Below are 14,157 nucleotides of genomic sequence, written 5' to 3' on the forward strand. Positions count from 1 at the left end.
AAGAAAACAAAACAAAATACACACGTGTCTGACATTGATGTCCATAATATCCATAAGGGCACGTACAATGTCCTTCAGCGGAGCACAGACCACGCCCATTACACGAGTGGTTTGTACATCCGGCTTAAAGAGTGATCATATACTTGTATATATCTGTCATGAAAGTTCATGTCTCCTTATACATATGTATGTACCTCAATATAAAAAACCCGGATGCTTCGCGTTTAGTGTTTCAATGTATAAATCAAGATAAGAAAGCGAAGCAATTAATTAAAAATATGTATTTACAGAGCATTGATAGACAATAGATGATTAATATTCTTTGATTCAATCTGGTAATTTATCTTTTGGTCTTAGATTTTTAACTGTTGACTATGTTTTGATTGTCAAAATCATTGAGCCATCAATCTTGTTTTTAAAGAAAAAAGACAAGATAAAATAAAAACAAGCTATTCAAAGAAGAGAAGCAGACTCTTACTATCAGTAATTTTTATTCTTGCAGTATAACACTAGAGAGTGCACAATCGGACTTATTTAATCCTTCATTCTGTGGACAAGTGCTTTAAATGCTTGCAGAATAAGGTGCATTAGCGCTATTCATGAATTAAGGTATATCGTAAAAATGATATTAGAAGCTCCGTAATTACATTCAACTTTTTTTCACTGCGTCCTGAGTCATACATGTAAAAAGAACAACAATGGTCGTGCTGACAAAAATCTATTTGTTAATGTATACCTGCGTGCGCAGTTATTATGCAATAATTAAATATAAATCATTCTTTGTACAAAATACTTATTCATATTCTCTGTCATTTTTATGTTTTGAAATAAACAAATATATAACAGTGTAATTGTAATAGTAACATATATTCATCTACAGTATGTAAAGATATCCTCTCAATGGCAATAACATAAGGACTTTGGCGACGATGGCGACTTTGGCGTTTATGGCTTCTGTAGATTCAATATTTAGGGGGCAGGGGACATATTCGAATGATGGCTCCGGTCAAATATTTTAATAACTCAGACATGGTGTTTTGATGGTACTGATAACTTCTGATATTTCTCTGTCATTGTAATTCTTTCTTATTTGTGTGTAGGAAATGAGAAGTATTTTGGGTTTTTACCCGAAACTAAGCATTTTGGTAGCTTTGTATGTATTTCTGACTCTCCGAATGGAGGTGAAAAAGTTAAAAATCAAGCTTTGACAGTTGGCGCCAAACAAGTAAGAAATTTCAGATCAATTTTGTGAAAAATCTAAACGTATGACAGACACTATTGGTCATTTCTGAAAATGCCATAGCTTGCACTGCGTGTTGCTGATATTTTTAAAGGAATCGGGCGGATTCTGGTGTATGCTGCACCTTCTGGCATGAAGATTGCCCATATTGGTATATTTTAGGTGTGATTTTCGCTGGGTGGGGGTAAATATAAATTGCTGTCAGTCATTTTTTGAAGGAGCAATGCATGCAAACTATTATTTTCTTCAATGTATGTCATATATCATTGAATAATGCTGTGCAACTGGTTATCTGCCTGTGAAACAGATTTTGAAATATTTGGAATTGTGTTTCTGGTCACACTGAAATAAAAAATTGTTCATTTTTAGGTCCCCTGCCCCCTTATATCCCAAATTTAGATGTGATCTTCGGATTGAAACATATACGCGTACAAAACTTTATATAGGATGTCTAGTGAAGACGGATTTTGAAGAACACCGTTATATTCATTTCAAATCACATTATTTGCGAATTCGAAAAAAGAAGAACAACAAAAAAACTTCAGACATAATCTGAACACTTTCGTTTCAAGTGACCTTTCATGCAAAAATGTTATATTTTTCGAAAAAGTATTTAATGTAGGGAAATTATGCATGCACGAGACACTTATACAGGGTTACTACTTCCTTCTCTTTTACTGTTTGTCGTGCAAACATTACCTCGGCGCCCTTATCATAACAAACGTTCCTGTAAACATTTGCTCTTACGGCGCCGGCGCATTTATGTTACCCATTATTTAGTCGGCTAAAACAGGAAAATAAATTTATATTCATATTTTCATTAAGAACATGCATAAATCGGATTTAATACAAATAAGTAGCAATGTTACATGTTTTCATGTCTTGGACTTTCTTAAGGGATTTTTATTTTCTCTTTTTTGTTGCGATGTTGTATGTTTTTTAAGTACATGATAAAACTATTTCAAACCTATTTGTAAAATATTGTTTACATATGAAATACCTTACCTTCGAGGCACCTCACAGACTTTGGACTTTGTGTTGGACATTTATCTGCAATATAAAAGAGAATATAAAACATACGTTTAGGTTTATTTATATATATATTCGGGAAGTAACGATTAAAAGGCAAAACAAAACGCTATAAACGTTTGTCAAAAGCTTGCACATTCATGCAGTCTAACCAGGCTGTAGGCTCTTGGCTTTGAGTTTTCTCTTGATACCCCTGAATTAATAACAAATACAATGTCGTTTTGAAAATTCTACGTTGGACAATTCCATTTTAGATACTCAACATACTTAAGTAAGCTGCACACCAGCTATAAGTATTAGAGAAGAATATACGGATCAGACCACACGCATTAAAAAAGAACTTTGTCATTTAATACTGGACATTACAATGGCGTAATGATTTGAATAAACATCCCGTTTTTAATGACTTTATCTAAAGCTTTTGTTTCGAGAAGTCTTTGTAATCAGATCTTGGTATCTCAATTCAGAACATGCATGAATTTTGCAAACTACTTAAAAATTGAAAGGTTAACAAGCTTGAAAATAGTAAAAAAGTGAAAGTTGAAGATTCTTTTTTTGAAAAAAATTTGAGAGATAATTAAAGGTGCAATATCCCTCACTCTCCCAGAACCTGCATAATCAAAATTCCCAGTCTTAAACACTTAGGATATTGGAATCAATGGCAAGAAAGGTGAACAAAAATAAACACCGGAGGACAACAGTCTATAGATGCCACTTGCTTTTGTGAGTAAAAGAAAACTTTTTTAAAAAAATGGAGATTATTCGAATGCAAAGAAAACAATAGTGAGAGGGTGCAAAATTGCAGACTCTGTTTGATTAAGTCTTTTAGCCTGTTTATGAGAGATAATGAAATAAAAATATCTTTCGCCTCCCAACAAAGCATCAGCTTAAGCAGCATTCATTCTTTAACACAAAAATATTGAAATCAATGATCAATTGTTTTTTTAAGAACCACGTTGCTTTGTGTATGCTTTCTAATTTTACCTGCCTTGAAAAAGGCAGATTTTATAAAATTTATCTATCTAAGAATCTGAATATTTTGTACTCTATCATATTTCCCACAGTTTTATGTTTAGCCACTTTATGAAATGTACAATATATATTGTTTTATCATCTTTTTTTTTTAAATCCACAAGCAACAATTATAATCTGATCATAATGCATGTATACTACTCATACTATGACGAATTATAAATATTTACGACGACACTATTATCTCTATATTCTGATGCTTACTAATTTATATTAATATATAAAGTAATGTTTTACCTATCGTACAGTTAACTCCAGCATAACGTCCGAAACATTCGCAAGTATAATTTCCAACACCGTCTTTACACATTCCATGATCATTACAAGCACTTAGAGGGCAGTCATTTATATCTGAATTAGAGCACTTAACAAAAAATAAACTTCATAGCAATATTTTTATTTTTTTCTAATGAAGGAAATGCGGTACATTTACGACTGATAGGCGACCATTTCGTGTAATTTTAAAAAGTTAAGTAGTGTAATAATGATGACTGGAAAATAGAAGTTCTTCTTACTTGTACACACACATTATATTATCTATTTTACTTACTTGTTTCGCATCCTCTCCCACTAAATCCAGGTTTACAATAACATAGCCCCTTGTAACAAGTATACGAATGTTCATTTACACATGGATCTGGATCACATAGGTCTATAACTGAAGATGTATTCAATTGACATTTTTCAATGTATAAACCTGTAATCTTCTTCACAAACCACAGATAACCATATTAGATTAATGACATTAAGGACAAAGTAAAATTATATGACACTGTGCCACGCATATGTCTTTTTTATATTTCTAAATTTATTTTCAAGTATTTATTTCAACAATATTGCAGACATTCACTTTATCAAATATGTTAACATGTATCTATTAATACAATTAAAAATGTGTATTAAAGTTATTAAACTTATATCTATATTATATCCGAATTTCGTTATTTAATATGAGAATTTAATTTCTAATAGACATATAAAAACAAAATTATCTCAAAACGTGTACTGTGACATTATGGAAAGGAATGGTGATAAGTCACAAAATAAAACGTTTAAAATCGGAGGCACTATTGTATTGAATTCAGTCTGTTTAGGTCCGTGAACCCTTGACTTTAATTAGTATTGAGTCCTCGACACAGAAACTTTTAGGCAGATAGCAATACCTTTCAACCTTACTAATAAGAATTTAATTGCGTAAAGCTTTATTTACTCGTTTGCTCTACATGTTGGTTGGGAAAGATTTTATACAACCTGCATACCAATACAATATATCGAAATTACAGATTTGTGCAATAATCCCTATTTGCCTGAAGACCATATATTATTCATTCTGATACAAACAATAAAAAATTAAATAGATCTAATATTTAAACACTAAACAGTTTCTAGTCAACCATGAATATGTTTTTGTTTTCATAAATGGAGAGATGCTGCTAGTACAAATATCGAAGGTTTTGAATGCAGCCAGTTAGAATTTTTTCATATATATTTCTGTGTTTAGTAAACTGCAACAAATAATGAAATATGGTTTCTATTTATCAAAAGGATGAGCATGGTGGGATATTTACAATATATCTTCTACATAAATCCTCGTTAGATAAACTACATTTAAATCTTAACTGTGCGTTAAGTATCTGCTTTCTGACCAAAGATTGGACCTTGAAATTTTTTTAAAATGACAGTAATTTCTAGATGGGTTAGATTGCTTAAAAAGTGACGTGTGTTTAGCAAGTATCAAGTATGCAGATGTAAAAAAAATGAACTATTCATTTTGCAAGTGAACAGGCTAGAACAGGTACAGCTTCTCGAAGGAGTTTATTAGTTTAGATTGGCCACCTGTTTTTGAGGGATATATGGAAGATATAGAGTCAAATATATCTCCTGTTGCGTAATGTTAATGCTAGATATGACTTGTGTATTAGTTTAACATAGGTAGTAATTGTTGTTTCTATATCATTTAATTTTGATTGTGTGCTTAAGTTTTCCTTTTGAATTTTTACCAAATTTGATGACGTTGCAATGATACTGCTGCGATTTAGAGTAGAGGTTGCTTGCTTGTTGAGATTTTGCTACATTTGAAATACTCTATACTGATTTTGCAATTGACTGTTTATTTAATTTACAGTTACAATGCTGTTAAAGCATTTTTAATTTTTTTTTAATTTGGCCCGATGGAAATTTTAAAACGTAATATTGGGCTTGATTATGAAGTTTTAGTTGTTTCCTACTAAGTTTTCAAAAGCCATTTTATTTTTATATAAATTATATCAATTGGTCTTACTGTTATTCTTTACTGTAACTTAAAGATAAAGATTCCGCTAAATCATATAAATGTTCGTTATATAAAAGATCAAGTTTGATGAGCTTAATTTTCGACTTAAAGGTATCGTAATCCGTATATATACTATAGCCAAAAATGTCTTTTTGAAATTGTTGTTTCATTTTTATTAATTCCAACTGACAGAGATGTAAATAGCACAAAAAGAAGTCTGAGCTATCATGAACATGTTAAGTGTTATATAATACTTACTGTTTTCACATGTTTTGCCGTATGTTAGTGGTTTACAAGTGCATTTAAAATCTGCAGTCTTAATGTCAGTCGCACAGGCACCGCTGTTTTTACATGGGGCAGACATGCATACATCTGTAATTGCATTGATAAAAATTGCTTGCTATATAACGTCTATTATATGTGTTAAAATTGCCTATAACAGCTTTTAATTTGAAAAAAATAAAGACATACACATTCAACAGCACTAAATCCCTTCTCTTTCGATAAAAAGGTTATGAGCCTCATATTTGAGGAGGCTAAATATAATAAAATTTACATTTGAGTTGTATTTTTAGTTGTTCATATTTTTCATTTTCAAGTTACCGGTAATATAAATAAACAAGAGGGCCATGATGGCCCTGGGGTCGCTCACCTGTACATAGACCCCAAAAGCGGGGCTAGTTTAAACCAAAGGGCTTTTATTTGAACAAACTTGGAAGACACCCATTAGAAGATGTTTCATGATGTTAAGTTTTTACTATACACAAATAATGAAAACAATGACTTTTGCCCCCCTCCCCCTGGCAGGGCCAATTTTAACCCAAGGGCTTTTATTTGAACAAACTTGGTAGACACCCATTAGGACATGTTTCATGCTTAATATCTTAGCTCTAGCTCTTTGGGTTCTTTAAAAGAAGATTTTTACGTTTTTAATTACTATATGCGATATAGGGAAAATCAATGACCCCCTAGGGCGGGGCCAATTTTGACCCAAGGGCTTTTATTTGAACAAACTTGGTAAACATCAATTAGAACATGTTTCATGCTAAATATCTTAGCTCTAGCTCTTTGGGTTCTTTAAAAGAAGATTTTTAAGTTTTTACTCTATGTATATAGGGAAAATCAATGACCCGTTGGGCGGGGCCAATTTTGACCCCAGGGCTTTTATTTGAACAAATTTGGTAAACACCCATTAGAAGATGTGTCATGCTAAATATCTTAGCTCTAGCTCTTTGGGTTCTTTAAAAGAAGATTTTTAAGTTTTTACTACATGTATATAGGGAAAATCAATGACCCCTGGGGCTGGGCCAATTTTGACCCCAGGGCTTTTATTTGAACAAACTTGGTAGACACTAATTAGAAGGTGTTTCATGCTAAATATCTTAGCTCTAGCTCTTTGGGTTCTTTAAAAGAAGATTTTTTAAAGTTTTTACTATATGCATATAGGGAAAATCAATAACCCCCTGGGGCGGGGCCAATTTTGAGCCCAGGACTTTTATTTGAACAAACTTGGTAGACACTGATTAGAAGATATTTCATGCTAAATATCTTAGCTCTAGCTCTTTGGGTTCTTTAAGAGATTTTTTTTAAAGTTTTTACTATATGCATATAGGGAAAATCAATGACCCCCTGGGGCGGGGCCAATTTTGACCCCAGGACTTTTATTTGAACAAACTTGATAGACATCCATTAGAACATGTTTCATGCCAAATATCTAAGCTCTAGCTCTTTGGGTTTTTTAGAAGAAGATTTTTTAAGTTTTTACTATATGCATATAGAGAAAATCAATGACCCCCTGTGGCGGGGCCAATTTTGACCCCAGGGCTTTTATTTGAACAATCTTGGTAGACACTCATTAGAAGATGTTTCATGCTTAATATCTTAGCTCTAGCTCTTTGGGTTCTTTAAAAGAAGATTTTTTTATGTTTTTATTATATGCATATAGGGAAAATCAGAGATCCCCTGGGGCGGGGCCAATTTTGACCCAAGGGCTTTTATTTGAACAAACTTGGTAGACACTGACAAGAAGATGTTTCATGCAAAACATCTTAGCTCTAGCTCTTTGGGGTCTTTAAAAGAATTTTTTTTAGTTTTTACTATATGCATATAGGGAAAATCAATGACCCCCTGGGGCGGGGCCAATTTTGACCCCAGGGCTTTTATTTGAACAATCTTGGTAGACAATTATTAGAAGATGTTTCATGCTTAATATCTTAGCTCTAGCTCTTTGGGTTCTTTAAAAGAAGATTTTTTAAGTTTTTACTATATGCATATAGGGAAAATCAATGACCCCCTGGGGCAGGGCCAATTTTGACCCCAGGGCTTTTATTTGAACAATCTTGGTAGACACTCACTAGAAGATGTTTCATGCCAAATATCTAAGCTCTAGCTCTTTTTTTTAGAAGAAGATGTTTAAAGTTTTTTCTTTTGGTTGCCATGGCAACCAGAGTTCTGCATGGAATGGAATTCTTTGAACAACTTTGTTAAGGCTTCACACGAGGAACATCCCTGTGAAGTTTCATTATGATCTGCCTTATGGTTTCAGAGGAGATGTCGTTTGAAAAGTGTGAACGGACAACGGACTACGTACGACGGACGACGGACGACAGACGAAGAGTGATCCTAATAGCCCATCCTGAGCATATGCTCAGGTGAGCTAAAAACAAAAATGATAAAAAATAAATTTTGTTTTGCGGTTGCCAAAAAATTGTACCAATGAATACGAATGAATATGTTTCTTAACTTTAACGTGAACATAAAAAATAAAAATAGATTTTTATTATAAGCTATGATTAACATACCTTGTGTGTTTATGAATAATATACGGTTTATATTTTATAAACATTCCCTTCGTAATTAAAATGTATATTCAAATTATTTGTACATTTGAACTAATTACATTGGTGATCTTGAATTAATATCGACATCAACTTTTATAAGAAAATGCATTTTATAAAGTTGCATTGTACTTAGTTTAAAAAGAAACCCCAAAAGAGTGAGATAAATATCATTATTACGATTATAATACAAATTTATCTCAACAACTTCGTAATTTGACCATTCCTCAGTTTGTATGTTAAACTCCTGGCTTCTTCGCAAACATTCATTAAAGACAATTTCCAACCCTCTGTGTTTGATCCATGTTACAACAGTTCTTAATAATGTCAAGATTTAAATTACCTGGACGATATAGGTGACCAGTGATGCAAACGTTTTCACTTTCAGTTCTGTAAAGATATTGTTTATCTTAAATTATATAGAGGATCGTAGTCTACGTAAAATAATGCTTTTAAAGCTTATGAGATGCAATGAGTTACATCTGACCAAACATCAACAATAACAAAATAATAATAATAATAAAATAAAAAGACATTTTTACGATGCAAGTCAAAAATATGTCAATTTAGTTTTCTTTTAAAATTTAATTCTTAAAGTATTTTGGTACCTTCTGTGATCTACTTATGCATCTAAGGACCATTTCTTTGAAGTTTGGTCAAAATCCATCAAGGAGTTAGGGAGGATATGTTACTGAAAAAAAGCTATACAATATCGAATAGACGAACGACGGACTACAAACAGCCATCGCCTGGTCACGTGAATTAGTTAAAGTAAAGTGAATAAATTTAGAAATTACCCCTTGACATCTTTTGCTACAAAGCACATCTTCTTGTCTCCAAAAGTTGAAGATTCAAACATTATATCTGCTTTGTATACTTGCTGACCTTTATGTGTTAGAGTCTGTATTTTACCAACACTACACATGTCTAAATAGCTGACAGTCACCCGTATGTCTGTTAAATTCCTGCAATACGAGATCGATACATAAACTGAATAAGTTCTGTTTGGTAAGTTACGTTATATTATGTACCAAATTTTAGGTATGCGGCAAAATCTTCGCAACCAATCTTGCTTGTGTTGCTTTTTTTGAAAACTATTGATTATTCATTAAAATAAACCAAACAATACTTACATAGCTGAAACGACGTACAAAGCTATAAGACATGTAGAATGAATTGGGCAGTTAACCATCTGGCCAGGCGATGGTATATCAACGAAATATGGCAGCCCCTAAAATGTTTAAATAAAACCGTTTTACAGGTATCCTTATATTACATATAATTACGTCGCATTCAGATATAAGTTAATGACGAGCGGTTTTAAGATTTCACTTCATGTTCATTTGAAATTAATGTTGGACTTTAAGAGTTTTGAATTAAAATGAAATCAAATCTATGTATGGTATAAAAATGTCCAAATACATACCTGCGCATTACTAGAAGAATAGTGGAAAACGTCATCTGTACAGCAGAAGAAATTTGATATGAAAAAGTTAACATATTAACAACTTAAAGAAATCTTCTTTAAATATGATCATAGAAAATGATACAAATTACAATACAATTATTGAAACAACAAAAACAGTTGACCATTTTGATTTTAATCTCTGTAACTGCAAACCATTCACAGACAGTATTTATTGCAGCCTACACACCGACTGAATATATCAGAAAAAGGGGTCGAGTAAACTATGCATAAATAAATGAAGTTAAACGAAATGACTATCATAGAAGTTATAAACAATAACATTTCTTGTAAGTCCAAATATGAACATTTATCTATATTTCATTACTGTTACATACTTCGAACATTTATCGTAAAACACCTGTCTTCTTCAGATTCAACACTGAAATAAAAGAATAAGCCAATGTTTTTGTTCATTTAAAAAATCCAAATAAAATTGTTTTCATGTGTAAAGAATATTTTAAGCCTAAATGAAAGACAAAACCACTACATTAAATCATAGGCACAAGGATTCAAAGCTCAAATTTTAAATAAATAAAAAAAATACGATGGAACTAAACAAATAATAAGCTTGTTTTTTCTTTATCATATTATGCATACATTCTTAAAATGTGTATATGACAATTGTAATAACATTGAAAAAGGCAACATACACGTGCTGTAATATATATGTCTGTTTTTTAATTGAAATTATAAACAAGTCCATGCACTTCCGTTGCGTTAAAACAATGCGGCTGAGAGAACCTGTAGTATTTCATATACAAACTGTAATTTCTTTTTAAGAAATTAAAATCACATTAAGTGGCTATGCATAAAACATGTACATGAATCAATAAGCGGACGGAAACCACAAACTTCTTCCCGGCTTTTCGGCATTTCTTTACCTTTCTAAAGGGTATTCATTTAGATGCTTTACACTTCATCATTACATTTCGACAGAAACATAATAATCAAAAGATGTTTATTTTTGTAACGCTGTTTTTATTTGTCAGTTTGTACCCGTTAACTCGTTAAATGTCAGATTGATTTCTAATTGTAGACGGTAAAAATCAGATCAACTCTTTATGACGTAGATTTGTTTACATAAATGGCCTTTAGTTTCGAGATAAATGTCACATTTTATCATTGTCATGTTCCCGTGTCTCGACAACACGAGACAATTATAATTTATAAGTAATGTATATGAAATAACATTTGTATGCAAACAGTGATTGGATTGACCTGTATAAATCATATACATGTATTCAATATATTCTATTTAGTTTTTTGCCTTATTTTTTCACATGCATCGAAATGTTAAAAATAATATATTACGAACATAAGTAACAAAATTTACGTCACCAACCCTGTGTTATCACTGACACTAACACATAAAACATGATCTCCTTTATCAGCGTTGGAGGGTTTCCACGACATTGTTGTAGAACTAATTCGGGGCCGCTTAAGATCTTGCTGAATGTTTTGTAATATAATTGTTTCCGTTTGCAGTCCAAAGGCTTTAAACTTATCAATTGTACTGTAATAAAATACATGTAAAGTATGCAGAATAAAATTGACAATAAGTACAAATTAAATGTTACATTACAGTTAATACACTGGTTGCACTTTTAGATGTATCAAATCTTACAATATCATTATTGTAATCATGTTATTACAATAACCAACTTTAATATCAATCATTCTTAATTTATTCTTACATTTGTTTGTGGTGTTTATTCATACATCACGTGACTGTGTCATGTATGCATAATTGTCAAACACCTCACCTTGTTAAATATATTAACAACCCTTTAGTAGGTTTACAAAAAGCCTTATATTAATTATACCTTCTGTGAACTATATATACATATATGCCGGGTTACCAACATGCGCCATCCCTCAAAGAGGATTCGGATTTTTTTTGGATTTTTTTTTGTTATATAACAACCCTTCTGTACATAAACGTTCAATATTTGATACATAAAAAGAACAGGTTTGGTGAATTTAATAAGATCTTGTTTTCACGTAACATACATCTGTTTATCTATTAATTTTGTTTTACAATTTTATGCTCCATTTTGTTTTACTATAAAAAAACTGACAATAGTCGAGCACACTTGTACATGATTTTGAGATTAATTTTTTTATTAAGATTGTTGTCATTGGTGGAATTAAGAAGAGCTTTCATTTGGACGACAATAGCTAAACTTTACCCTGGTGGATACTTAATAGTAATACCAGGTGCTAGGAGGGAAAGGGGGGGGGGGGGTAGACGGTAGCTTGCTCTTTCCAGAAGCCGTCCATGAATAGGCTCAATCAAACCGAGCTTGGAACAGCAGGTTTCAAGTGTTGCGTGTCAGCCGTAAAACGGTGCACCTTATCTAATTTCAGTGTTATATTTATAGTTTCTTTTGGATCTTTGATTGCAAAACTTTTTATAGTTGAGGACTGAATACTACTAAGATGCGTAGGAGATGTTGTTTCCCATGAACAGACCCAACCAAACCGAGTCTGAATTATCAACTTTGCCTTGTTTTATTGCTCTTAAAGGATCTTCCCGTTTTTCTTGAATTTTATAATCATAATACCAATGTCATATTAGAGGAACCTGATAGCTGATTTAATTGTATATTGTTACGAGAGGGATTTTATGTTAAGTCTTCTTATTCTCAAAAATGAGAAAATAAGAACACCTAAAGAAAGCCAAACACGGGAAAATTGAAAATGTTGCAGGCTCGGTTTGATTGAGCCTGTTCATGGACGGTACTGGAAAGTGCAATTTACCGTCCACGACCCTTAGCACCGGCTTAAGCAGAATTCAACATTTAACATGAACTGGTACAATATGGAATTTTGAAACATCCGCAGATGTGTTCATATGGCGGTTATCATAGAACCCCTTAATGTGACACGTAAGTGCCATTCCATGTAAAGCGGCATATGGTCGTTGTTGAAGTAAAAAAAAATGCGTGTGCCCTTAACGAGAAAACAATGGGCGGAACTAAATAAAATGGAATTTTGAAAGGGGATCAGAGGTTATGAAGCTCACAGATTATACGTCAAAAGACAAATTAAAAAAGCAGGCCACATATCCTAAGGGTGATTCAACAGTATTCAAGTGAAGAATATTGGAACCACCCAACAAGAAAATAGCCGAATAGAAAGAACCAAATCACCACAAGTACAACAATAATATCGTTCTGAACGATCTTTAAGGATCCGAAATATAACATCTCTGATTTAATGTACGGGGCGACTTTTTACAGCCTCCACATGGCACAAACAACGCTGATGTGGCGACAAAATAGAGAAAATAAGAACCCGTAAAGAAAGCCTAACACGGCTACAATTTCTCTTAGAATTCAAAATTCAAGCCTCTCGGCAGGAAGTTATACATTGCATTAAATAACACTCCCTCTAACCAGATGATATCCTTAACATGAATTATCCTTATTTTGATCAAATAATTTAAATAAAATCTTAAAATTAGATTAAATAAAATCTTATAAATATATCAAAGTGAACTTGAATGAAAAATTTTAAAACAAACTTTTCATCTTTTTTAGTTTTAAACATTTCTATTATTTACAATATCATAGTAACTATAAAAAATCTATAACAAAGAGTTGATTTTGATTTTTAGATATTGTAAGCTATTCACATGTATTTCATGCAACATCATATGGGGTACATATTTTTAAGTAAATTGGATTTTCCAGGGCCTGCTGCGTGTGGATGATTTTAATAAACGCATAAACACAATTTATTTATTACTGGCAAATTTCAACAAGGCTATCGCTATCATAAATTACGTAAATATTTTACAAAGTTCTACCTTCGTAATTCAGATGATATTTTAAAATTTAATTGTACTTTAAAAGCTGTTTACGACTAGGTACTAGATTTTACGGCGTACCGCAAGCTTGGTGTTTAACCCTTTACAGTTGCAACCTACGCTTCTATCTTTTGATTGCATCTGATGGACAAAGTGGAAGACTCTATGATAGACAGTTCTAAAGGTATTTCGAACTGAATTGTTTTAATTTTCGTTTTCTGTCTTGCTTTGTAGGCCCTTGTAGGTGATTTTATTGTTGCTTTGCCTTCCTTTAAGGCATCAAGTTCTTTTGTTACGGTCCATTAGGCAGTACTGTTTTGAATGATCATTTATGTGTCTTATTTATTTCATCTATTTCCATAACAATTGTTAGAATTTCACTTGTAGGGGATTTATTTTATTAACACTGTCCTGTCAGTGGAAGAACATACAGGTAATTGAAAGCTACCGTCCACACCCTCTAGCACT

At 32.2% G+C, this 14,157-nt stretch overlaps 1 protein-coding gene across 1 annotated transcript in view; it reads right to left on the reverse strand.

The window, feature by feature from the left end:
• Window positions 1-14,157, reverse strand: part of LOC132754483 (neurogenic locus notch homolog protein 2-like) — a 51,414-nt gene that overhangs the window by 11,368 nt on the left and 25,889 nt on the right. The window contains exons 8-18 of the mRNA XM_060745120.1: window positions 11,221-11,391; window positions 10,214-10,257; window positions 9,837-9,871; window positions 9,544-9,641; window positions 9,208-9,375; window positions 8,754-8,800; window positions 5,832-5,945; window positions 3,852-3,959; window positions 3,539-3,652; window positions 2,246-2,290; window positions 25-123 (exon numbers count right to left, since the gene is read on the reverse strand). Coding sequence (XP_060601103.1) covers window positions 25-123; window positions 2,246-2,290; window positions 3,539-3,652; window positions 3,852-3,959; window positions 5,832-5,945; window positions 8,754-8,800; window positions 9,208-9,375; window positions 9,544-9,641; window positions 9,837-9,871; window positions 10,214-10,257; window positions 11,221-11,391 — 1,043 coding nt within the window. The remainder of the gene's footprint in view (window positions 1-24; window positions 124-2,245; window positions 2,291-3,538; window positions 3,653-3,851; window positions 3,960-5,831; window positions 5,946-8,753; window positions 8,801-9,207; window positions 9,376-9,543; window positions 9,642-9,836; window positions 9,872-10,213; window positions 10,258-11,220; window positions 11,392-14,157) is intronic.

Source organism: Ruditapes philippinarum, unplaced genomic scaffold (assembly GCF_026571515.1).
Source record: "Ruditapes philippinarum isolate M1 unplaced genomic scaffold, ASM2657151v2 ctg4160_1_1_1_1, whole genome shotgun sequence".
Taxonomy (NCBI): domain Eukaryota; kingdom Metazoa; phylum Mollusca; class Bivalvia; order Venerida; family Veneridae; genus Ruditapes; species Ruditapes philippinarum.